The sequence below is a fragment of the Nycticebus coucang genome, chromosome 20 (assembly GCF_027406575.1).
Source record: "Nycticebus coucang isolate mNycCou1 chromosome 20, mNycCou1.pri, whole genome shotgun sequence".
Classification (NCBI taxonomy): Eukaryota; Metazoa; Chordata; class Mammalia; order Primates; family Lorisidae; genus Nycticebus; species Nycticebus coucang.
In genome coordinates, this window is record NC_069799.1 from 38395622 (window position 1) to 38422621 (window position 27000).

The 27000-nt window shown below is 39.8% G+C and overlaps 1 protein-coding gene across 9 annotated transcripts in view; it reads right to left on the bottom strand.

Annotated features, from left to right (window-relative positions):
* Positions 1-18335, bottom strand: part of LOC128572378 (synaptosomal-associated protein 47-like) — a 111039-nt gene extending 92704 nt beyond the window's left edge. For 2 of the 9 annotated variants that reach the window (XM_053572261.1, XM_053572256.1), the window contains exons 1-4: positions 17859-18310; positions 15788-15935; positions 5697-5823; positions 5097-5192 (exon numbers count right to left, since the gene is read on the bottom strand). In XM_053572261.1, coding sequence (XP_053428236.1) covers positions 5097-5192; positions 5697-5823; positions 15788-15877 — 313 coding nt within the window. In that variant the 5' untranslated portion in view covers positions 15878-15935; positions 17859-18310. Of the gene's footprint in view, positions 1-5096; positions 5193-5696; positions 5824-15310; positions 15363-15787; positions 15936-17858 lie in introns of those variants that run through there. The other 7 variants (XR_008376190.1, XM_053572259.1, XM_053572260.1 and 4 more) reach the window with 7 other exon arrangements.
* Between the last annotated feature and the right edge of the window lie 8665 nt (positions 18336-27000).

The following is a 27000-nucleotide window of genomic DNA, read 5'->3' on the forward strand; positions in this document are numbered from 1 at the left end:
CTGCCTCAAAAAACAAAACAAAACAAAACAAAACAAAACAGCACTTTATGAGAGCTTTGGGATCCAGAAAGGAGATGGCAACATATTCCTGAAGCCCCAGACCAAGGTAGGTCATTTTCAGAAGACAGGCCCCTGATTCAGTTGGCAAACTGAAGAATCCCTTGTCTTGTCTAAGACAAGGAATGGCCCAGTCCACTTGGTCCCACTGAGAATTTTAAAGCGACTATGTAGGTATCTATAACTTCTCTCATTCATGTTCTGTAAGTAGTCTTGTCTATCCAGAGACCTGGGAAGAAATGCCTGTTTTTATTATGGAGACAAGCCTATAGACCTTGGTACTCACTGAGGTCTCTAAAGGAGTTCAGTGACTCTGTTTCAGCCCTTTCAACCACAGCTCTTGGCCAGACCTCTCCACCTAAGGATCCATACAGGGATCTGGGGAAAACCTCCCACATTCTTAGTTAGAGCCACACTCATTTGTGCACCTGAGATTAGGCCCACTCAAGGCACACCCAGGTGCAAGTGCCTGCTTTACAGATAAACCTCATAAAGGCAATCCAGTCTGCATATAAATAGGACAGGAGTCACAGCTACCTCCAGTAATAGGCCAACACCAAACACCAACTGCACTGCATACTCAGCAGCAGAATTGTGACTTAGCTACATACCTCATTTGCAAACCCAGAGGAGATCCCATCAGCCTGGGTACTCAAGAAGGGAAGATTTTATGGCTTATGAAAACTAAAAGAGGTGAACCAGATGCAGTGGCATCCCAGCACTCTGGGAGGCCAAGGAGGAAGGGTAGCTTGAACTCAGAAGTTCAAGACCAGCCTTAACAAGAGTGAGACCCCATCTCTACTAAAAATAGAAAAATTAGCCAGGCATCAATGGTGGGCTACAGTAGTCTTAGCTACTCAAGAGACTGAGATGCAGAAGGACTGCTTAAATGCAGAAGTTTTGAGGTTGCTATGAGCTAGCCTGATGCCATGGCATTCTAGCCTAGGGCAACAGAGTAAGAAAGACTGTGTCTCAAGGAAAAAAAAAAAAAGACTAGAAGAGGTGTTTCCTCCTTTAAATGCACAGATACCAGTACAAGTTTATATTATGCCCATTTTCAGTGCTTCTATTTTAAACATAGTAATGGAAATCCTAGGCTGAACTATTAGGCAAGAACATGGAAAAAGCTGTCCAAACAGAAAAGAAAGAAGTTGTTACTTTGTACATGACATGATCTTATATATGGAAAACCATAAAAGTGCAAAAAAAACTGTTTAAACTATGTGCTCAGTAAATAAGTAAAATATGAATAAATTATCATAAAATAATATGATACGTTATTTACGTTAACAAATAAAAAAGAAAACAATCTCATATACAATAACATTAAAATATTAATTTTTTAGCAATAAATTTAACCAAAATGGTGAAAAGCTTTACGATGAAAAATATAAGATATTGACGAGAGAAACAGAAGACACAAATAAATGTAGAATATATAATATGATAGGTTTGACTCAAAAAATAAATACTGTTGGGTGGTGCCTGGTAGGACACCAGCCCCATATGCCGGAGGTTGCAGGTTCAAACCTAGCCCCGGCCAAAAAATGCAAAAAAAAAAAAATAAATAAAAATAAATAATAAATACTGTTAAAGTACCATATAATTCAAAGTCATCTGCAGATTCAATGAATTCATGAATTCAATGAAAATACTGATGGCATATTTTAGAAAAGAAAAAAACAACTTTCAAATTTTTATGGAAGTAAAAGAGACTCTGAACAAAGTAATATTGAGGAGAATCATATTTTCTGATTTCAAACCACATTGTAAAAATATAGTAATAAGTAGAGAATGCTATGTACATGAAATATGACACAACAGCTAATGGAACAGAACAGAGACCCCAGAAACAAACCCTTCCATGTAAGGTCAACTATTTTTTGACAGATACAAAAATACACAATGTAGAAAGCATAGTCTGTCTCTCTCTTTTTTTTTTTGCATTTTTTGGCAAGGGCTGGGTTTGAACCCTCCACCTCCGGCATATAGGGCCAGCGCCCTACCCTTCTGAGCCACAGCCATCGCCTGAAAGCATAGTCTCTTAATGAAGAGACTATACTATTGGTGCTAGGAAAACAGGATATCCAAAAGAAAAGGAATAATCCTTACACCATTCTCCCAAATTAACTTAAAATAAAGATTTGTGAAAGACATGAATCCTTGAAAATATAAGAAAACATAAATTTCTGGGGCGGTGCCTGTGGCTCAGTCGGTAAGGCACCGGCCCCATATACCGAGGGTGGCGGGTTCAAACCTGGCCCTGGCCCAAAATGCAACAACAACAAAGAAAACATAAATTTCTTAATATTGATATTGGTAATAGACCTTTTGGATCTGAAACCAAAAGTATAAAAACTAAAGCAAATATAAAAAAGTTGGACTTCATCAAACAAAAGGCTTTTCACAGCAAAGAAAGCAATAAAATATAAGAGTATTTACAAGATGGGAGAAAACACTGGGAAACCATATGTCCAATAAGTGGTTAATATCTAAATTATATAAGGAACACATGTAAATGAAAGGCAAAAACAATGATAATGAATATAATAACCAATTGAAAAATAAGCATAAAGCTGAATACGTATCTTCCCAATGAATTGTCTAATACAAGTGGCCAACATGGAAAGGTGCTTAACACCGATCATGAGGGAATTACAAATCAAAATCATGATGAAGATATTACTTCATTCACACCTTAAAATAGCTAATATCAAAAATAAGAGATAAGTTTTAACAAGAATGTGAAGAAAAAGAAATCCTGTATTCTGTTGTTCAGTTGTAAATTGGTAGATTATGAAAACAAGTATTGAGGTTTTTAAAAAAAATAACAAAAGCAAACTACCACATAATTTAGCAATCCTACTTCTGTGTATAGAACCAAGGAAAATAAGTATCTTGAATGAATATATGCACTCCCATTTTCATCACAGCCTTATTCACAATTGCCAAATTATGAAAAGAATCTAAATGTTTGTGAATACTGAATAGACAAAAATATGGTATATACATATACAAAATAAAAATTATTAGATTATTAAAATTACTCAATCATATCAACAACATAGATGGACCTGAAGGATATCACACTAACTGAAATAAGCCAGATACGAAAAGAGAAACACTGGATGATATCCTTTATATGGACAATTTAAAAAGGTTGTACTCATAGAACTAGAAAGAGAAGAGGGTCATAGGGCACGAACATTCAGTTATAAGATGAGTAATTTTGTGGACCTGATGTATAGGATTTTGACTATAGCTAGTAACAATAATTTTTATCTTAAAATGTGGGCCAGGTGCGGTGGCTCATGCCTATAATTCTACCACTCTGGTGACTGCGTTTATGTGAGTGTTTATCTATTTTGAGAAGAAAAGATATATGTTGTAAGAAAACATACAATTTCAAAAGTGTTGATAATTTTCAAGCAAAGGAGAAACCTCAAAGGTTCCGAAAGTATATTTCCTCTGTTTTTGTATTGAAGTTTTCTAACATCTTATGGCTCTTAGTTCAAAATTTCCCCATAAAAATCCTTGTTTTGCAGTCTTATTCCAAAGTATTAGGCTGGGCACAGTGGCTCACACTTGATTTCAGCACTTGGATTCTGATTTCAAATCACCTGATTTCCCAGCACTTGGGAGGCTGAGGTGGGTGAATTGCCTGAGCTCACGAGTTCAAGACCAGCCTGAGCCAGAGCAAGACCCCGTCTCTAAAAAATAACTGGGTATAGTGGTGGGCACCTGTATTCCAGGTACTTGGGAGGCTGAGGCAAGAGAATAGCTTGAGTCCAAGAGTTTGAGGTTGCTGTGAGCTATGACGCTATAGCACTTTAACAAGGGCGACAAAGACAGACTGTCTCAAAAAAACAAAAAAAACAAAATTATGTATTTTTTTAATCTTAAGATTTGCTATGACAGTAGACTTTTAAGGGTTCTGAGTACAAAAAAAAGGTTAACTATGAAGTATTAAGTATGTTTACTAACTTAATTGCTCTAACATTTCATAGTGTGTATATATACATATCAAGTCATTACACTGCATATAATAATTATATAGTTACACAACTTTTATTTGTGAAGAAAGTCCATGTCACTTACACATATATACAGTAGGAACCTCCATAGTTGACCACCTCCCCAAAGTGACCATCTCAAGTTGAACTGATTTTCATAGACCAGACATGCACCACATGTGCATATTAGTATAGTAGGCCTAGTTCCTTGTTGACTAACTTTGTATGTTGGCCAGTTTGTTACAGTCCCTTGGATGGTAAACTTACAGAGGCTCTGTTGTCACATACACCGTCCCAGTAAGATTCATAAAAAATGAGAAAATTATAAAATGACAGTTATTAAAAAATAAAGTAAAAAGTAGAAGTTTAATATATGCTTAGCCTTGTTCTAAGCTACCCAATGACATAATTTATTCAAAAAATATAGGGAGCAATTACATTAAACTATATTAAAGTTGAGGAATTTGGGCATATAGAACTTATTCATCACGGTTCACACTAAAAACAAAATTTAGAAGAAAAACAACATTAGATTTTATAATATTTAGGAAGATACTTAGTCTTCTGAAAATATTACTGACTGAATTTCTGTAGAATCACACTAAATACTTTCAGAGGATAGGAAACCATAAAGCAGAAAACATAACATGCTTGCGGTGTTCTGAGATTACTGAATTGAATACTATTAGCACCACTACATTTACACATTTCAATATAAAATGTAAAATTAACAAATGGTGTGACATAGAGTCCTCCTGAGAAGCAGCGCAAGAGCAATCAGATCCTGCAGTCTCTTATTAGCCACAAAGAGGACACTGACTCTCACTGTACATGTAAAGGTAGATCATTGAAAAGGAAGTCAAGTCCCTTGAGAATAACAAGGGACAGAGATGCCCATATCTGACACTAAGAGAAAGAAACCATTTCCATTGCAGCAGAGCTTCCCAACCACATTTTCAGGTCTGGCTTCCTCCTTGACCTTTGGACCTCTCGCCTGTGTCATCTGCTTCCTTCACTCCCACCTACCTGGCTGTTCTGCTACTGCTGCATGTCTCTTCACATTCCAGGGCTCTTTTCTTTGCTCCAAACAGGTGATCAGGTCTGGCTTAGAGACAGCAAGACCTGTTTTATTAGAAAAAAGTAACATGAGTCTTGCTAGGATTCTCCAATTACCAACCTGATGCTGTGCTCAGCAGAGAAAAAAGAACATTATAGCAGCAGCTTTCAGCAAATAAATCATTTTCTGACAGAAACTTTAGAATACTGAGGAAGTACTTAAAATCTGTGCATCTTTATCTGTATTACTCAATAGTAGTGAACCAAAAATGATGGTGCAAATTGGATTTTAAGGTGTGGATAACAATATTTTGTACCACTAAATATCTGAAATTGCCACTCATCTACAATGAAGGATATAGATCAGCTTAGAAAAGGGTAAAAGTAACGTCAAGATAAAATATCTTGAAGAATTCTTTCTATACTAACAAATCCCCAAATTTTCTTTGGAAACAAAGACCTAAAACTCATTCATATAAAGCAGGAACTCCTCCTAAAAAAACATTCTACAAAGGAAGGATGTGAAATCCTTAGCATAGAATAGCAATTATTTATTGAAGTTATCCTCACCCACAGAGACTAGGTTTCTGTAGTTCTCTATCATCACATCCCTATATAAATTCCACTGAGCATGGTCCAGGCATGCCCATTCTTCTGGAGAAAATTCTATGGTCACATCCCCGAATGTCAACAGTCCCTGAAAGAAAAACAAATATTCACAAAGTGGCCATGGAAAGAATTCTTAATTTAAATATAGATGAAAGGAGAGACCTAAGAATACCGTTTCTCATTCCTAGGAGTGGAATTATTCATAAAGACGATTGTTAATGTAGAAATGTTTTCTAATGTATTTTCTAACCCTGAAGAAATAGGATAACATAAGATCTACAAATTCAATGTAGACACTGTAATTTTCTGGATGATTTGGTATAAAATTCAGGGAACCCACACTAACACATGCATTTCCAAGTGCTACGTTTACATCATAAAGGGTAACTTGCGCATCTATTTCAGATAGAAAATTCATGCTAAGTTAAAAGGTACCTCTCTAACATTAATACATTTATTGTCACCTTAGAAAAATTTCTTTTCCTTGGGGCCACGCTGATTTATTACAAAAATAGAGGGGGGAGGAGACAAGATGGCTGACTGAAGCCAGCTTTCCACAGAGGTTCCCGTCCAGTAGGAGTTAAAGGACAAAAATACAGCAAGTAACCTGGTGGATTTGAGCTGCACTAAGACAGAAGGTTGAAGAACGTATGTCAACCCCGCTGAGGTGAGCTGCGACCACAAGGATACAAACAAAAGGTACAAAATCCATCACCAAGCTGACGGGAGTCCCCTCCCCCATGAGAACGGCTCAGAGTGCCCCACAAACAATCGGGCAGAGTTCAAAAGTCCTCCCACTACACTCCATGGGAGAGACCCTCTAAAAACTGGACCTACCTCCCCTACTAGGGTGCCATGGCGTCCTCCTGCCAGGCATAAAACTGTATAAACTGTATATAGTCTCTACCTGGAATTCTGAGCTCCCAGCGCTCCCCTTTACTCACACTGAGGTCTGGAGGCCAGTCCCGGTCGGTGGAGAAGGGACCACACCGGAGTGGCAGTTCCCTGAGGCACAGTGCAACAGCCGTCTTTTGGTGACAATACAGCCAGGCATAAAACTGTGTAAAGCTGTGTGTGTTCTCTGCCTGCAACCCCAGGCTCCCAGCACTCCCCGCACTCCCCTCTGCTCTCGCTCCAAGGTCTTGAGGCCTGTCCCCCAGGGGTCCAGACTCTTGGGCGATTGCTCGAGGGGTGTAGACAGTGCTGGGCTGCAGCCGGTCGGTGCAGACTCTGGAGTACAGGAGCGGAGAGAGGTTGGCCGGAAGGAAGCTACACAGGAGCAGCGGTTGCCTGAGCCATAAAACAGCAGCCCTCTTTTGCTAGCAATACCGCTTACTACTGAATATTCTGAAGCCACACACCCTGTCTCCCTGGGCAACCAGACACTCTTGAGTATAGGATTTGCCTGAGGGTACTCCAACTTGCAAACCGGGGAAACTCCCAGGGCGGGGCTAACCCAGAGGTCCGTTTTACTAAACCTAAGACGCACCTGGCCCTCAGGGGATCGTCAACCTATAGACAATACAAGAGCAAAGACAAGCTGATTTGGAACTCAATACAGCTTCTCTTCTGCAGGGGAAACGCAGAGTTGTTCTGTTCTGTTCTGTCAGTAACATTAATCAGGGGCGAGACTGGACCTGAGTGAAAACCCCCCAACCTTCATCAAGAACCCGAGGTTATCAGGCCTCACCTCCTCCTGCTAGAGAGAGGCAGAGCGCAGCGGCCTGGCAGACTTCCTTGTGATTCAGGCAGGTGCAAACTCCTGGAGTACCGATTCACTTCAGGCAACTGGGTCAGCCAACTGCAGGGCCATCAGTGACTGGATGTGACAGCGGTGCAAGGTGGGGAAGGAGGCATCAACCTTCCCAGACTGATCTATTGGCTGGGTAGCTCCTCCTGACTCCACGCAGCACTGGAGCAAGCCACACCAGAGTAGTCACCAGACCCCTGTGATCCAGTTCCCAGAGATCTCTTAAATTCTCTCACCCGAGACAGGTGCAGACTGAGACAACTGATTTGGACTTTTTGAAATGAACATATCGCCTGAGGACAAATCAGGTGGAACCCTGTGTGCACGGTGGTAGGAAGGTTTGATCTTTCTTTTCCAATTGTTTGCCAGTGGGGGGTGGGGTGACTTAATTGCTGATATTTCTCCATAGCTGAGACTTCAATCCAGAATATCTGTTTCACTAGGGTGGAACAGAAACCAGCTGATAACAAGACAGAACCACACAGCACCACCACACCAGACAGGGCCCCAATTTCTCAGGCCACAACACTGTACAGGCCCTCGACAAAGCACCAGGGAAAAAATCAGAGGGAGTAAAACAACCATGGGGCGGAATCAGCGGAAAAACTCTGGTAACATGAATAACCAGAATAGATCAACCCCCCCAAGGAAAGATATGGCAGATGCAATTGAAGATCCCATTCATAAACAACTGGCTGAGATGTCAGAAATCGAATTCAAAATTTGGATTGCAGACAAGATTAACAAAGTGGAATAAGGAATTCAAGGAGAAATTCAAAAGTTGTCTCAAGAATTTAACGAATTTAAAGACAAAACCACCAAAGACTTAGACACACTGAAGCAAGAATTTGCAGCCCTCAAAGATATGAAAAATACAGTAGAATCCCTCAGCAACAGAATGGAGCAAGCAGAAGAAAGGATTTCTGACACTGAAGATAAAGCCTTTGAACGCTCCCAAACTCTCAAAGAGGAAGAGAAATGGAGAGCAAAAACGGATCATTCTCTCAGAGAGCTCTGGGATAATTCGAAGAAGGTGAATATCTGAATCATAGAAGTTCCACAAACAGATGAAGTGGCCTCGCTGGGCACAGAGGCCCTTCTGCATGAAATTATGAAAGAAAATTTTCCAGACATGCCCAGAGATTCTGAAATTCAGATAGCGGACAGCTTCAGAACCCCAGCACGACTCAACCCCAATAAGACATCCCCCAGGCATATCATAATTAACTTCACTAAAGTTAATACGAAGGAGAAAATCCTCAAAGCTGCCAGGAGAAAGAAAACCATTACCTTCAAAGGGAAGAATATTAGAATGACTGCAGATCTCTCTGCTGAAAATTTTCAAGCCAGAAGAGGGTGGTCACCGACTTTCAATCCCCTAAAGCAAAATAACTTTCAACCCCGGATCTTGTATCCAGCTAAACTGAGTTTCATTTATGATGGAGAAATTAAATACTTTAATGACATTCATATGTTGAAGAAATTTGCCATAACCAAACCAGCTCTTCAGGATATTCTCAGACCTATCCTCCATAATGACCAACCTAATCCTATACCACAAAAGTAAACTCCCTCAGAAACTTTGGATCAAACTCCAATTTCCACACTGTCGAAAGGATTAAAAATGCCCACTGGAGTTTTGAAAAACTCGATACTCAAAACTTCACCAGACTTATCAATATTCTCCATTAATGTGAATGGCTTAAACCGTCCTCTAAAGAGGCACAGGTTAGCTAACTGGATACAAAAACTCAGGCCAGATATCTGTTGCATACAAGAGTCACATCTTAACTTAAAAGACAAATACAGACTCAGGGTGAAAGGATGGTCATCCATATTTCTGGCAAATGGTAATCAGAAAAAAGCAGGTGTTGCAATTTTATTTGCAGATACAATAGGCTTTCAACCAACAAAAGTAAGGAAGGACAAGAATGGTCACTTCATATTTGTTAAGGGTAATACTCAATATGATGAGATCTCAATTATTAATATCTATGCACCCAACCAGAATGCACCTCAATTTATAAGAGAAACTCTAACAGACATAAGCAACTTGATTTCCTCCAGCTCCATAATAGTCGGAGATTTCAACACTCCTTTGGCAGTGTTGGATCGATCCTCCAACAAGAAGCTGAGCAAAGAAATCTTAGATTTAAACCTAACCATCCAACATTTGGATTTAGCAGACATCTACAGAACATTTCATCCCAACAAAACTGAATACACATACTTCTCATCAGCCCATGGAACTTACTCCAAAATCGATCACATCTTCCCAGACTGTGGTCACAAGTTGGTTAGGTCACAAGTGTAACCTCAGTAAATTTAAAGGAACAGAAATTATTCCATGCATCTTCTCGGACCACCATGGAATAAAACTTGAGCTGAGTAACAACAGGAATCTGCATACTCATACAAAAACATGGAAGTTAAATAAACTTATGCTGAATGATAGCTGGGTCAGAGATGAGATTAAGAAAGAAGTCGCCAACTTTTTGGAACAAAACAACAATGAAGACACGAACTATCAGAACCTCTGGGACACTGCAAAGGCAGTTCTAAGAGGGAAATTTATAGCACTGCAAGCCTTCCTCAAGAACGGAAAGAGAGGAAGTTAACAACTTAATGGGACATCTCAAGCTACTGGAAAACAAAGAACATTCCAACCCCAAACCCAGTAGAAGAAAAGAAATAACCAAAATTAGAGCAGAATTAAATGAAATTGAAAACAAAAGAATAATACAACAGATCAATAAATAAAAAAGCTGGTTTTTTAGAAAAGTTCAATAAAATAGATAAACCTTTGGCCAACCTAATCAGGAAAAAAAGAGTAAAATCTCTAATCTCATCAATCAGAAACAACAAAGACGAAATAACAACAGACTCCTCAGAAATCAAAAAAATCCTTAATGAATATTACAAGAAACTGTATTCTCAGAAATATGAAAATCTGAAGGAAACTGACAGATACTTGGAAGCACGTCACCTTCCAAGACTTAGCCAGAATCAAGTGGAAATGTTGAACAGGCCCATATCAAGTTCGGAAATAGCATCAACCATACAAAACCTCCCTGAAAAGAAAAGCCTGGGACCAGATGGTTTCACGTCAGAATTCTACAAAACTTTTAAAGAGGAATTAGTACCTATATTACTCAACCTGTTCCAAAAGGTAGAAAAAGAAGGAAGACTACCTAACACATTCTATGAAGCAAACGTTACCCTGATCCCCAAACCAGGAAAAGACCCAACAAGAAAAGAAAATTATAGACCAATATCACTAATGAATATAGATGCAAAAATATTCAACAAGATCCTAACAAACAGAATCCAGCAACACATCAAATTACACATCATGACCAAGTCGGTTTTATCCCAGGGTCTCAAGGCTGGTTCAATATACGTAAATGTATAAATGTAATCCAGGACATAAACAAATTAAAAAACAAAGACCATATGATTCTCTCAATCGATGCAGAAAAAGCTTTTGATAATATCCAGCATCCTTCATGATCAGAACACTTAAGAAAATCGGTATAGAAGGGACTTTTCTTAAACTGATAGAGACCATCTATAGCAAACCCACAGCTAATATCATATTGAATGGAGTTAAATTGGAATCATTTCCACTCAGATCAGGAACCAGACAAGGCTGCCCATTGTCTCCATTGCTCTTTAACACTGTAATGGAAGTTTTAGCCACCGCAATTAGGGAAGAAATGGCGATCAAGGGTATCCACATAGGGTCAGAAGAGATCAAACTTTCGCTCTTCACAGATGATATGATTGTATATCTGGAAAACACTAGGGACTCTACTACAAAACTCTTATAAGTGATCAAGGAATACAGCAGTGTCTCAAGTTATAAAATCAACATTCATAAATCGGTAGCCTTTATATATACCAACAATAGTCAAGTTGAAAAAACAGTTAAGGACTCTATCCCATTCACAGTAGTGACAAAGAAGATGAAATATTTGGGAATTTATCTAACAAAGGACGTGAAAGATCTCTATAAAGAGAACTATGAAACTCTAAGAAAAGAAATAGCTGAAAATATTAACAAATGGTAAAACATACCATGCTCATGGCTGGGAAGAATAAACACTGTTAAAATGTCCATACTACCAAAAGCAATATATAATTTCAATGCAATTCCTATTAAAGCTCCACTGTCATACTTTAAAGATCTGGAAAAAACAATACTTCGTTTTATATGGAATCAGAAAAAACCTCAAATAGCCAAGACATTACCCAGAAATAAAAACAAAGCAGGAGGAATTATGCTACCAGACCTCAGACTATACTACAAATCGATAGTGATCAAAACAGCATGGTATTGGCACAAAAACAGAGAAGCACATGTCTGGAACAGAATAGAGAACCAAGAGATGAACCCAGCTACTCACCGTTATTTAATCTTTGACAAGCCAATTAAAAACATTCAGTGGGGAAAATATTCTCTATTTAACAAATGGTGCTAGGTGAACTGGCTGGCAACCTGTAGAAGACCGAAACTGGACCCACACCTTTCACCATTAACTAAGATAGACTCTCAATGGATCAAAGATTTAAACTTAAGACATGAAACTATAAAGATGCTAGAGGAGAGTGCAGGGAAAACCCTTGAAGAAATCGGTCTGGGCGAGTATTTTATGAGGAGGACCCCCCAGGCAATTGAAGCAGCTTCAAAAATACACTACTGGGACTTGATCAAACTAAAAAGCTTCTGCATAGCCAAGAACACAGTAAGTAAAGCAAGCAAACAGCCCTCAGAATGGGAGAAGGTATTTGCAGGGTATGTGTCCGACAAAGGTTTAATAAGCAGAATCCACAGAGAACTCAAACGTATTAGCAAGAATAGAACAAGGGATCCCATCACAGGCTGGGCAAGGGATTTGAAGAGAAACTTCTCTGAAGAAGACAGGCGTGTGGCCTTCAGACATATGAAAAAATGCTCATCATCTTTAATCATCAGAGAAATGCAAATCAAAACTACTTTGAGATACCATCTAACTCCAGTGAGACTAGCCTATATCACAAAATCCCAAGACCAGAGATGTTGGCGCAGATGTGGAGAAAAGGGAACACTGTTGCACTGCTGGTGGGAATGCAAATTAATACATTCCTTTTGGAAAGAGATATGGAGAACACTTAGAGATCTAAAAATAGATCTGCCATTCAATCCTGTAATCCCTCTACTGGGCATATTCCCAGAAGATCAAAAATCACATCATAACAAAGCTATTTGTACCAGAATGTTTATAGCAGCCCAATTCATAATTGCTAAGTCATGGAAGAAGCCCAGGTGCCCAACGATCCACGAATGGATTAATAAATTGTGGTATATGTACACCATGGAATATTATGCAGCCTTAAAGAAAGATGGAGACTTTACCTCTTTCATGTTACATGGATGGAGCTGGAACATATTCTTCTTAGTAAAGTATCTCAAGATTGGAAGGGAAAGTACCCAATGTACTCAGCCCTACTATGAAACTAATTTAGGGTTTTCACATGAAAGCTATAACCCAGTTACAACCTAAGAATAGGGGGAAGGGGGAAAGGGAGGGGAGGAAGGGGGGAGGGAAGGGGATTGGTGGGATTACACCAGCGGTGCATCTTACAAGGGTTTATGTGAAACTTGGTAAACAGTCTGTGAAGCTAGTGAATGATGCCCCATGAATATATCAATGTACACAGCTATAATTTAATAAAAAACAAACAAACAAAAAAGAACAAAAACTTTGAAAACAAAATGATCCTTTCTAATTTGGTGGAAATGTATTATTTTTTATTTTCTATGCATGAGTTTTATGCAACTCATGTGGTGACAGAATCAATTTTCACACCACGTGAGTTGTATGTGGCTCACAACATACTTATTGACTTCGTTTCTGAGAAGTGAATCTCTAGTAAATTCTACAAGTATTTAGTTGTGTCTAGTGTGCTCCTGGATGACGACCTCTGAATTATACTCCCTAGGTAAGCGCAACATCACGTCACTGGATACTATCATAATGATTTCCTTCAAAGAGCCCTCAGGCAAACATTCAAGGCCATGTAGTCTTGTGTTAAAAAGCTCGAAGTGGGAAAAGAAAAAAAAAGAAAGAAAACAAACAAAAAAAACCTCAAAGTGGGGGCTGGGAGGGTTGGCTAACTGTAATCCCAATATTCTGAGAGGCCGAGGTAAGTGGACTCCTTGAGCTCAGGAGTTCAAGACCAGCCTGAGCAAGCGTGAGACTCCATTTCTAAAAATAGCCAGGCATTGTGGTCCCAGCTGTAGCCTGTAGTTCCACCTACTTGGGAGGGTGAGGCAAGAGAATTACGTGAGCCCAAGAGTTTGAGGTTGCTATGAGCTATTACGCCATGGCACTCAACCCTAGTGCAACAGAGTTAGACTCTGTCTCAAAAAAAAAAAAAAAGCTTGAAGTGGAAAGCATGAACAAATAAAAAAACTTGCCTTTAGGACTTACAGAAAAACAAATACAGAAATCATTCTTTTGTAACAGAATCTAGTATTCTCCATACAGTGGCCTTTCTGAGTCACAGATCTATAGACATTTCTGGTCTAACTATTTCAAGCCTAATTTTACAAAAGACCTTTTCAAGAACTTTTACTGAGTGATTCTTGAAAATGTGTAACCCAGATTACACTTGAAAAAGAATTTTCCCAGCAGTCTAAATAGTATGAATCCACATGTGATGCTTTCCCACTAATTGTGGAAAAATCAGAGGCCTGATTTCATAGTAATCATTCTCATTTCTTTGATGAATTTTGCAGTTGTACCAGAACACCCATGAAGGTTCACACAGAAGAGCACTCTAAGGACACAATAACCCTACCATACTACTATAACCATATTCTTACTTTTGTATAAACAAAGGTCTATTTATTTTGAAAGCGTCTATGAATTTTCTTATCTAAGTTTAAAATATAAGCATAGGTAACTCTATAAGCCAGTTCTGAGACCAAAACACCTATAAGGAATAATTACATTACATAGAAACTTTTCCTATAGACACCATAAATGAGCACTAGGAATATGTGCCAGATAGAACTTTCAACACACTGCTGCGTGACTAATTTATACACACAGCCTGAGAGAATCATATGGAGGTTTACATAAGGAGCTGTGTTCAACTCAATCCTCTAGATCAATGGTTCTCAACCTTCATAATGTCATGGCCCTTTAACACAGTTCCTGTGGGTCGAGACCCACAGGTTGAGAACCGTTGTTCTAGATATTCCAGGTTTTATCCATGAATCAAATACAATCCTCCTAAAATTGTCTGGGATTGGGTGGGCACCTGTGGCTCAGTGAGTAGGGCGCCAGCCCCATATACCAAGGGTAGTGCGTTTAAACCTGGCCCCAGCCAAACTGCAACAAAAAAATAGCCGGGCATTGTTGTGGGTGCCTGTAGTTCCAGCTACTCGGGAGGCTGAGGCAAGAGACTGGCTTGAGCCCTTAAGTCTGAGGTTGCTGTGAACTATGATGCCACAGAGTCTACCAGAGGCGACAAAGTGAGACTCTGTCTCAAAAAATAAATACTGAAATCAAGAATTAGTTTTAATTTTTTTAGTTCAGTTAAAAGTATTTTGTTTTTAGGAGCCACAGCTACAGACACATTCTAAAGCCTAAAAAAGTCTCTATTGGGTGGCACCTGTGGCTCAGTGGGTAAGATGCCGGCCCCATATACCGAGGGTGGCGGGTTCAAACCCAGCCCCGGCCAAACAGCCAGAACAACAACAACAAAAAAAATAGCAGGACGTTGTGGCAGGCACCTGTAGTCCCAGCTACTCAGGAGTCTGAAGCAAGAGAATCACCTAAGCTGAAGAGCTGGAGGTTGCTGTAAGCTTTGATGCCACGGAACTCTACCCAGGGTGAGAAAGTGAGACTGTCTCTAAAAAAAAAAAATAAAATTGTCTGGGATCATACTATTCTCAAACTCTAGAAAAACTTTATTATGTGAATTTTGCATTACTGCCAGGTAACTTTCCATTACTGAGTGCTGAAAGTGTTTATTTTCTAATCAGTCATAAAAAAAATTTCGCGACATCATTCTATGACAAACATGCCTGACTTTTTGTCATGCCACCAAAAACACCAAAGAAAACATGCAGTTAACTTACAATGCTAAGGTCTCATACTCTGCCTATATCCGCACATTTTTAACTTACATACATTGCCCAGAAGCTAAGGTTTTGCTAATTCCTAACTCGTCTGTTTTCATTCATGGACATCATGAAGCTCATAAAATACCATGTAAAACAAAATGGAGACTAAAGAAACAAACAACTCACCAGAGATTTTTTCATTTTTTCCTGCTCCAGGAAACCCATAGAGGACTCTGGAAGCATCCCCTGGAGAGATGGTAAATGGAGTGAAGTCATGAGAGAACTGGCCTTGCTGGACCCTAGATGCTCCTGCTGAAAACACTCCACACATTAGCTAGAAGAGAGCAACAAGAGAAAAGCCTCCATGTAAGAGAACAGTCTGTTACACAAGACATGACAAAAAAGGTCCAATGAAAGATTACTCATAGGTACCCTAATTGGTACAAGTCAGACACACATTTTATTTTTGAGTTAATGAAAACACTTACTAGCAATTGATTTAGCAACAATTGTTCTTGAAAGAAATAATTTAATAATTTATACCAAAGAATTAAACACTCTCTTCACTAAAATTAATGTTACTGAAATACATTGAGCCATATGAAGGATTTTTCTATTAACATGGGGATACCACAGAGGACTTATGTTTCCACTACCATATCCCTTGTGCTTAAATACCCACATTTCAAAGAAAGTTACGCATGTTAGAAGTGAACATTTTCCACCCATGATTATATAGAAAAAAGTATAAAATGTGCTTTTCTTGTTGTATGCTGTCTCAGTAATGTCTCCAAGTAATGCGTTTCCAAGTATCTACACCCTCACATAGTCCTGTCTGATGATAACCTGGGTTCTGTCATTTAACTTGCTTTGGCCAAGAGGACATGATACAAACATAGATTGAAAAGCGCTTGCCCACTGATGATTGCCACAGTCATACTGTGAAGAACCCTGGGCTAATATGTTGAAGACAAAGAGACAATCAAATTTCTGCAGGAACCCCTAACAGTCTACGTGTAGCTATCCTAAACCAACTAGCCTCAGTCATGTCACAAGCTGATTAAAGCCTCATTTGTGATCCCAAACAACACTACTGAGGAATTCTCAGCTAAGCTCAGTCCAAATGCTGATTCATAAAACTACCATCATGAAAAGGGCTCTTTTGGTGAATCTACGAATTTGCATTGATTCATTACAGAGGATAGATCTGATAAACATAAGCCCTGGAATCAGTATTTTTAAAACACATGGCAATGGAAGAAACAGTCTTCAGTTACATGCGAGTACAATAATTAAAACTTCAAAAGGATAATGGGGAAATTTTGAGGAGCACAACAACTGTCAAGTGTATGGACTTGAGCATGGATGAAGTCATATGAATCAAACAAAACAATTCTCTTAAGATTAAAAAACTACAGGCAGTCACCAGGTTACAAACAAGTTAAGCTCTGTAGGTTTGTTCTGAAGTTGAATTTGTATGTAAGATGGAACAGGTTCATTTACCTATTACCTGTAATAGTCTCCATTTATAAGTGTGAGCTGTATGTTAAGTGGGATGTTTGTAACTCAGGGAATGGCTTAGATATGTTTAAAGTTTTTTACAACATAACAAGATTCTGTTGTACTTATGTGCAGACATTTTTCTGTGTGTGTTTTGTCTATGCAAGTGTGTCTCAGCCTATTTTTCCCATTTTAAACAATGTAAGGAAGCTCTTTCATATTTTCCTGCAGAATCTGACTTTTAGGAATAGACTACTGACATTAAGTGGACAACACTACAGTGAGTAACCTTCTGAGGTCACACAATCTCAGAAAGTGTTGGGGATTAAAAGTGACAGGAATGTTTAAGAGGAGGTATTGTAAAGCAGTGTTGATTCTATTATTCATAGGTTTCACTGTAACAAAAATGTAAGAAACAAACAGGTGTTTGGAGTTAACTGTGGTAAAACGAGTAAACCTAGCCAAGATGTCAGGATGTTTGATATCTACATAAGATGTGAGCCTGGGTAAGTCACTTATCTCTTCACGGCCAAACATTTCAACTTTTTAATAAGGCAGAAACATCTGAGCAAGCCCTTCATGAACTGTAACATCAGAATATCTCTAGATATCCGATTTGGTGACAGGTTTAAGAGAGCCGAGATTCAGAAACATTCGCACAGTGTAACAAGGACAGATTATTCCACCACCACAGAACATACACTGCTGAGAAGTAACATTTCCTTGGCCCTTGCCTATTCTTCTCACCCAAACTCACCACTCCCTTCTGAAAGCTGGTCCAATTTTTCAACAGCAAGAGTCGTTCAGTTTTCCTGGGGAGGTAGAATCTGTTCATCTGCTTCACATAAGTAATATGGCTAAATACTCCCTTTTCTGGGATTCGTTTGGGTCTTTGAAGCGCTAGTGAGTTCGTTTTTGTGCCCCCAGAAACCCAACCCCCTTCTTGGGGAACGTCGTCTTCCGACGCAGCGGCTGTGGACAGCCCAGCCCAGCCCAGCTTGCCCCTTCCCAGCGCGGGCCCAGGTCTGCGGCACGCACCTGCACGCCAGGCCCCGCGCGCCTCAGAGCTAAGCTACTCTAAGTGGGGGTGGGAGGCACTCGTCCTGTCCCCTAGAGTCACCAAAAACCCACAGGTTCCTTTTTCAGCCGCGCACCTACTTCAGGTACCTAAAATCCCAAAACAACAAGGTCACGAACTTCCGAGAGAAAAATGGTGGCAGGGGTCGGATCAGCACATGCGTAGAAGGAACTCTGAAAAGTACTTCCGTGGTAATTTGCTAATGACGCCATCAGAACCTAGACTCCATTTCCCAGAACGCCCTGCGGTCATCCCTTGGGTTCAAGGCAGAGCCAGGTGCAAGTTGGGCTGTGACTGAAGCCAGACCTAAATTAGCAAGCCGGCTCTCTAGTCACACGACAGTGACGTGATTTCGGCTTCTCTAGTAATGATCCCGGATTGACCACCTGAGACACTGTGGAACTAAGGAAAATTAGAATGTGGGCAAACATTCTAACATACGGAGATTAATAGTTTTAATTTTTTTTTTTTAGTTTGATTACAAGTGATTTGTTTTTAGGAGCCACAACTATATTCTACAAATACATTCTTAAGCTTGAAAAAAACATAAGGTAACGCTTGTTGATCCCATAAAAAAGATGTTATCTCCCACTAAACTAATTTGAGCGTCTTCAGTGGATTATATTATTCAGTTGGTAATACTGTTATAGTGTATACCAGTGGAAGAAAATACAGGGTCATAAGGTAGGTGTACTCCACAATCCTTTTGCAAATGTACACATCAATCATCTCATAAATATTTCTATAGAATCACGTTCCAACAACCCATCCATTTATGAAATCTTTAGTGTCTTTATTTTTTTATTTTGTTCAGCTTATTTTCTTTGTACATATAAAGCAGACCTGAATTTTTACTTTCCCTGATTTCTGCTCCCACACCAGGCAATGTATTTCTTGCAGGAGTTTCTCAGAGCTCCCACTCTAAAGGACAGTTCTGGTCCTTCAGAAACAAAAATTTCTAGTTTGAGTCATCAGGTTATTAGGTCATCAGTGTGTTTTGGGGTCTGGGTTCAAAGGAGGACTGAAGACTGGCTGAAGGTGGATAACAGTGTGAGAGACTTGACTGTTGCCCAAAACCTATCCCTCACCTTTTCTTTTTCTAACATATGCCGATCCTTGTTCAAATGCCAGTATCTTCTCTGATCCAAAATTTATTACTCTGTGACTCTATTCTGCAGATCCAGGAGACTCAGCCTTGATTTTCCCAGAGCGCTCTTCCCTCAGATGTGGAATCCTTAGCCTCCCTTCCTCAGTTTTAAATCCCAGGTCTCTCAAATAGCTATTGATAGGATGCTTGGTGACCCTTTAAATAAAGCATAATTGACAGGGGTAAGTTGGGGGAATCAGTGCCTTATAGTCTTCCCTCTAAGATATAAATTGTGAATTCATATGGACCTCAGTCATTTATCCTTAAAAGTGGAGACTATACACTCTGAGAGACCAAGGTAGATGGATTGCCTGAGCTCATGGGTTGGGGACCAGCCTGCACAAAGCAAGTCCTCATCGGTAAAAATATCCGGGCACTGTGGCACTGTGACCTGTATTCCCATCTACTTGGGAGACTGGGACTTGAGCCCAAGAGTTTGAGGTGGCTGTGAGCTAAGATGCCAGAGCACTCTACCCAGGGTGAACAAGTGAGCTTCTGTCTTGAAAAAAAAGTGGAGACTATAATACACATGAACTCTATAACCATGTAGAGTTCATCTTGGACCCACCTCTAAAATAAATTACTATCAGGCCAAAAATGCAATACCTTTCCTCCCTCTATGAAGGTAAAATACTCAGAGTCAAGGAGGAGAGCCTTGTATAGTAATTTCAGTATTCAAGTTTGCACATTATTGTCAGGATTAGTTCTAATTTTTTTTTTTTTTGAGACAGAGTCTCAAGCGATTGCCCTGGGTAGAGTGCCATGGCATCATAGCTCACAGCAATGTTAAACTCTTGGGCTTAAGTGATTCTCTTGCCTCAGACTCCCAAATGGCTGCGACTACAGGAGCCCACCACAATGCCCAGCTATTTTGTTGTTGTTGTTATCATTGTTGTTTAGCAGGCCCCTGCTGGGTTGGAAACCACCAGCTTCAGTGTACGTAGCCAGCGCCCTACCCACTAAGCTACAGGTGCCGTCCATTTCTAAGTATTTTGCTTTGAATAAATATTTTTGTAACTAGAATTGTTGAATTAATTTCATTTTGGGGTTGTTAATTTCCTGGCCAGAAATACAATGGATTTTTGTATATTGATCTTGCATCCTGGTACTTCCTTTAACTGGTTTATTAGTTCTAAAAGGTTTTTAGTAAATTTATTGTAATTACAAGAAGATTATATTATAAATTTCTTACAATTACAAGATTATAGATAAAAGCAATATATGACAGACACCAGCTAGTAACATGCTGAATGGGGGAAAACTAAAGATTTTCCTCTAATATCTGGAATAATACAATGATGTTCCCATTCACCACTGTTATTCAACACAGTAGGGGAAGTTGCAGCTAGAGCAGTGGTTCTCAACTTTCCTAATGGCCAGGACCCTTTAATACAGTTCCTGTGGGTTGAGACCCACAGGCTGAAAACCGCTGAGCTAGAGCAATCAGACAAGAGAAGAATGTAAAGGCCATCAAACTGGAAGGAAAAAAGTCAAATTATCCTTATTTACAAGATATCTTGTTTATAAAATATGATCTTATATCTGAAGAAACCTAAAGAATCCATAAAAATATTATCAAAGTTGACAAATTCAATAAAATTCCAGAATACAAAATCAACATACAAAAATCAGTAGCATTTGTATATGCCAACAGTAAACAATATGAAAAAGAAACCAAGAACATAATCCTATTTACAAGAACTACAAATAAAAAAAAAATCTAGAAATAAACTTAACTAAAGAAGTGACTGGTCTCTATGATGAAAACTAAAACCAGTGATGAAAGAAATTAAAGAGGACACAATGAAAGGAAAGCTATTTCCTGCTCATAGATTGGAAGAATCAATATTGTTAAAATGTTCATACTACCCAAAGAAATCTACAGATTCAATGCAATCCCCATGAAAACACCAATGACATTCTTTGCAGAACTAGCAAAAAAACCCCTAATTTTTCTTTCTTTTTTTCTTTTTTTTTTTTTTTTTTTTAGAGACAGAGTCTCACTTTATCACCCTTGGTAGAGTGCTATGGTATCACAGCTCACAGCAACCTCCAATCCTCACCTGGGCTTAGGCGATTCTCTTGCCTCAGCCTCCTGAGTAGCTGGGACTACAGGCATCTGCCACAATGCCCAACTATTTTTTTTGTTGTTGTTGTTGCAGTTTGGCCAGGGCTGGGTTTGAACCCACCACTCTTGGTATATGGGCCAGTGCCCTACCCAATGAGCCACAGGCGCTGCCCAATAAACCGAAAATTTATATGGAACTACAAAATAGCCAAGGACATCCTGAGCAAAAAGAACAAAACTGTAGGAATCACATTATCTAACTACAAATTATACGACAGTTATAATAAACAAAATATGGTACAGACACACAGATAGACCAATGCAGAGAAACAGAAAATGTAGAAATAAACCAACTCACCTATAATAAACTTGTCTTTGACAAAATTGCCAAGAACAGACAGTGGCAAAAGGACAGCCTCTTCAACACCCAGTGTTGGGAAACCTGGATATCCATATGCAGAAAATTGCATATCTCTCACCATTCCATTTGATTACATTTGATTCAAAAATCAAATCAAAATGGATGAAAGATGTAAGTCTAAGTCCCGAAACTATGAAACTACTAAGAGATAGCACTGGGAAAATGGTTCAGAACACTGGTGGAGGCAAGGACTTTTTGAGTAATACCCTCAAAGTAAAATTTGACAAATGGGATCACATCTAGCTGAAAGCCTCTGCACAGCAAACAATCAATGAATGGAAGAGACAACCCACAAAAAGAGAGAAAATATTCGCAAACTAACCTTCTCACAAGGGATTAGTAACTAATGTATGTTAGGACATCCAACAACTCCATAGGAAAAAAAAATCAAACAATCTGATTAAAAAATGGGCCAAGGATGTGAATAGACATTTCTCAAAAGACAACATACAAGTGGTCAACAGGTATATGAAAAAAATGTTTAGTGTCATTAGTCATCAGAGGATGACTTTTTTTTTTTTTTTTTGTAGAGACAGAGTTTCACTTTATTGCCCTCGGTAGAGTGCCGTGGCCTCACACAGCTCACAGCAACCTCCAACTCCTGGGCTTAAGCGATTCTCCTGCCTCAGCCTCCCGAGTAGCTGGGACTACAGGTGCCCGCCACAACGCCCGGCTATTTTTCTTTTTTTGATTGCAGTTTAGCCGGGGCCGGGTCTGAACCCGCCACCCTCGGTAGATGGGGCCGGCGCCCTACTCACTGAGCCACAGGCGCCACCCCATCAGAGGATGACTTTTAAAAAATTAAAATTAAAAACATTAAAATTAATAAATTTTTAAAAATTAAAAAATTAATACATAATTAAGTACCTATTTTCTTTCTTCCTTTTTTTTTTTTGTAGAGACAGAGTCTCACTGTACAGCCCTCAGGTAGAGTGCCGTGGCTTCACACAGCTCACAGCAACCTCTAACTCCTGGGCTTACGCGATTCTCTTGCCTCAGCCTCCCAAGTAGCTGGGACTACAGGCGCCCGCCACAACACCCGGCTATTTTTTTGTTGTTGTTGCAGTTTGGCCAGGGCTGGGTTTGAACCCGCCACCGTCCGCATATGGGGCCGGCGCCCTACTCACTGAGCCACAGGCGCCGCCCTAAGTATCTATTTTCATGGTATATAAAAACCAAAACTACATTGAGATATCATCTCACCTCAGTTAAAAATGGCTTTGATCAAAGAGAGGCATAATGAGTGCTTGTGGGAATGTTGAGAAAGGGAAACACCTGTTCCTTGCTGGTGGGAATGTAAACTGTTGCAACCACCCTAGACAACAGTATGGAGCATCCACAAAAAACTAAAGATAGAAATTTGGGCGGCGCCTGTGGCTCAAAGGAGTAGGGCGCCGGCCCCATATGCCAGAGGTAGTGGGTTCAAACCCAGCCCTGGCCAAAAATAAAAAAAAAAAACTGCCCCCCAAAAGAAATTCCATATGACCCAGCATTTCCAGTACTATGTATATATCCAAAAGAAGGGTATGCAGTATATCAAAGATATCTGCACACCCAATTTTATTGTCACACTATTCACAATAGCTAAGATAGAATCCACCTAAGTATCCATCAATGGGTGAATGGATAAATTAATTGTGGTACATTCATACAATGGAATATAGCCATTAAAACAACAGAATCCTGCCTACATGAAAGGGACTGGAGAATATTAGGTAAAGTGAAATAAACTAAGCACAGAAAGACAAATTGCTCATATTCTTACTCATATGTGGGAGGTAAATAATAAAAACAATTCATCTCATGCAGAGAGTAGAATGGTGGTTCCCAGAGACTTGAAAGGGAATCAGGGAGGAAGAGTAAATTGGGGATGGTCGGTGGGTGAAAAAATACAGTTATATACTTAGATAAAATGAACAGTATTTGATAGCATGACAAAGCAATTATAATTAACAATAAGTTAGGTTCTATTTTAAAATAACTAAGAGTGGAATTGGAATGTTTCAAAGAAATGATAAATGCCTGAGGTGATGGATATTCCAATTTTTCTAATTTAACTCACATTGTATACCTTTATCAAAAAATGACTTGTAGATTATAAATATGCACAACTACTATGTACCTATAATTAAACATAAATTTCAAAGAGAGAAAGTATATATAAAAATATTCCATCTGCCAATAAATATAACTGTAGAGGTTTTTCCATTTAGACTTCTCTTATTTATGTCTGTTGCCAAAACATTCTGATTACCATTTTCAGTGCAATGATGAATAATATAGTGAGAATAGATGAATTTATTTCGTTCTTAATCTTAGAGGACAGGGATATACAGACTTTCACAATGAAGTATGATGATAGCGCTGGGATTTTCATGTCTTTTATTAGTTTGATGAAATTGCCTTCTTCTCTACTTCATTGAATTTTTTTATAATGAAAGTGCTAGGATTATGGGCATGAGCCATTATGCCCAGCCTGTTATTTTTCACCACCACAACACAAATTTTAGTCTTAAAAATTAATACATAATTGAAGTGGTACATCTGATATTTTGATGTTACATGTGATAATTTGATATCCTTGTAATAATATCAGGATAATTGGTGAAACCAATATCATAAATATTGATCTTTTCTTTATGTTAGAAATATTTGAATTATGTTCTTTTAGACCTTTTGAAATGTATATTTGATTAATTTTAATTATAGCCACCCTACTGATCTATCAAACACCAGGTCTTATTTCTTTTTTCTGAATATTTGTAACCTTTATAAAACTACTCTCTCTGGTGCAAAGAGTGCATAAAGATGGCAGCCCCTGTGGATATGGAGTTGAAAAAGTCCCTCAACAGAGGTCGAAGCCAAAGTTAATGACACTCAACAGAAAGTGAAGCTTGCAGACATATAGCAAGCTGTGGAACTGCTTCCTGTCGGTAATCACTCAGTTCCATTAGTCCTGCTTGCAATTCTTTCAAGCAAGGAGCCAAAGAACCAGGACAACAATCTGCCAAGAAGCCAGGCCTGACCAAAGAATAGCCAGAGTCGCCTCTTCTTCAGATTAGCTTCTTGGCTCAGACCTGTACCACAGCTTCCCCTCACCTGAGATCCACAACACTTTACTATCCTGCCTTGCTCTCCTTTGGGGTTGAAAGGATAATGACTGTCTTGGCTCAAGTACTTTAAAACCTTGTTTCTGGACTCAGCAGGCCATTTTACTGGCCAGAAAGCTAATTGTGAGGCAAGAACTTGCCCAAGTTATTAAGTGTAGATGTATCTGCTCCAGAGGTGCCTGAGAGATGGTGCCTTCTGAACCCAGTTCACACCAAGCGTGGCCAGGTGATGCGCACAGAGACATAAATCAGTTCTGGTTTCTATGCCCCAGGGACCATCATTGTCTAGGGGCTGAGAGGTCCCCCTAAGTGCAGTAGCCATGGGGAAGAGAAGCTGCCAAAAGAGGAGCATCAGAAAGGCTTTCCAGAAGTGACCCTTGAACCCAATAAGGGGGTAATATCTAGTTATCTCTCAAATGTTGAAATAAACAATGAAGAGGGAACAGAATTCTAGGTGGGGGACACTGGAGCTGGCAACTGCTCTGAGGAGAGCCAGCCCAAGTTTCCATTCATTCAACAAGTATTTTTTTGAACCCACAATACATAGCTCCAAGGGTAGGAACCCATAATGAGGAGCATGGAGACAACCTCAAGATGTGTCATGGAAGACAAGACTTCTTGAGGAGGTACCTGAGTCAGACCTGAAGGACGTGTGGGGGTTAGCCACTCCTCTTGTTTCTGGGACGTGGTCATGCCCTGTGCTGGACACTGTAGGTTCACAAGTGCCTGCAGGCACCCTGCCTCTGTTGGAGAGCAGAGAATTCTGAATACTCAGTGTTGCCAAGGAGAGGACCTGGACCTCTACAAACTTAGGCTTATTCTGGGTCTCCGTCTGCCCTCCATCCCCTACTCTGATCCTGTCCTGTTTGGCCTGTGTCTGTGTTACTAGTGGCCTCAGCACATCAGAAGTAGACATCTAAGTACCCTCCACCCAGGCCCCGAATGAGGGGAGAAGATATAATTTAAAAAAGAGGCAGAGAATTTAGGCTGCACTGACCCCTCAGACTCCACTCTAGGAGATGCTTGGAGCCCAGACTTGTTGGGATTGAGGTGATATGAGGTGGCATTGGAGTGGCAGGGGGAAATCTATTTCTACTTTTTTCCCTGGCTGGCTTGTGGCAGGGGGAATGGAGTTTGGTGAACCTTGGAAAGCAGAAGCTGAAGTCTCTGGGGGGCCTGGCCCTGCTCCCCAGTGCTTAGGCATGGCCTCCCCAGTAACACTCCCACTGGTGCCCAACCAGCCTGTTATTAAAGATTTGAACTGAAAAAAATAAAAATAAAAAACAGGCAGAAGAGGCTTGTTTGTGACCCATTCACTGGCTATAGGGATTGAGGTCTTGAGTACCCAATATCTCTTTTATTCCCTTAAGCAGGTCATCTTGGGTTTAATGGGCCAGGGCTGATCTCTGTCCACCTTCTCCATCTGTCTCATACGCAGCCCCAAGGGTGGGGTCGGCAGACCACACTACCCATTGTTGGAATGAAAGATGAGAGATCTTGTTAGCGACCTATCATTTTCACTGAGGAATGGACATGGAGAGGACTCGGGGTGGGTAAGGGTACAAGGTGCACTGTAAAATAGCCCTTGCCCTTGTGGAGATTACAATCTAGTGGAGGACAGATGTTAGTAGAAATGTATGAAGTACTGGGAGGACTGATACTGAGATTTGCTGTCCTAGTGCATTGGTATTAGGATGCCATTTCTTAGAAAATGTGGTTTGAGCTCAAGGTCAGGATGATGAGTTAGACAGATAAAGGAGATGAGGTGGTGAATGGAGGAGAAATAAATCTGTCTTTACCCAGATTGCCCTGTGCTAGACAATGCTAAGCCTTTCCCAGTATGACCCAAGATGGGATAGTGGGTGGGTAAGACATGTCGACTCCCAAGTAAAACTGGCGGATTTTGAATCTTACCTTTGCCATTTCCAGGCCACGTAGCCTTGGGTAGTTGTCTTTCTGTTGCTTCTGATTGCAAGGGGGACGATGAAATCTTCATATTGAAGAGAGATGAAATTAATACCGTTTTAAGGTGTTTTCCTTGGCTGCCGTGTGGAAATTGGATTTGATCAGAAGTT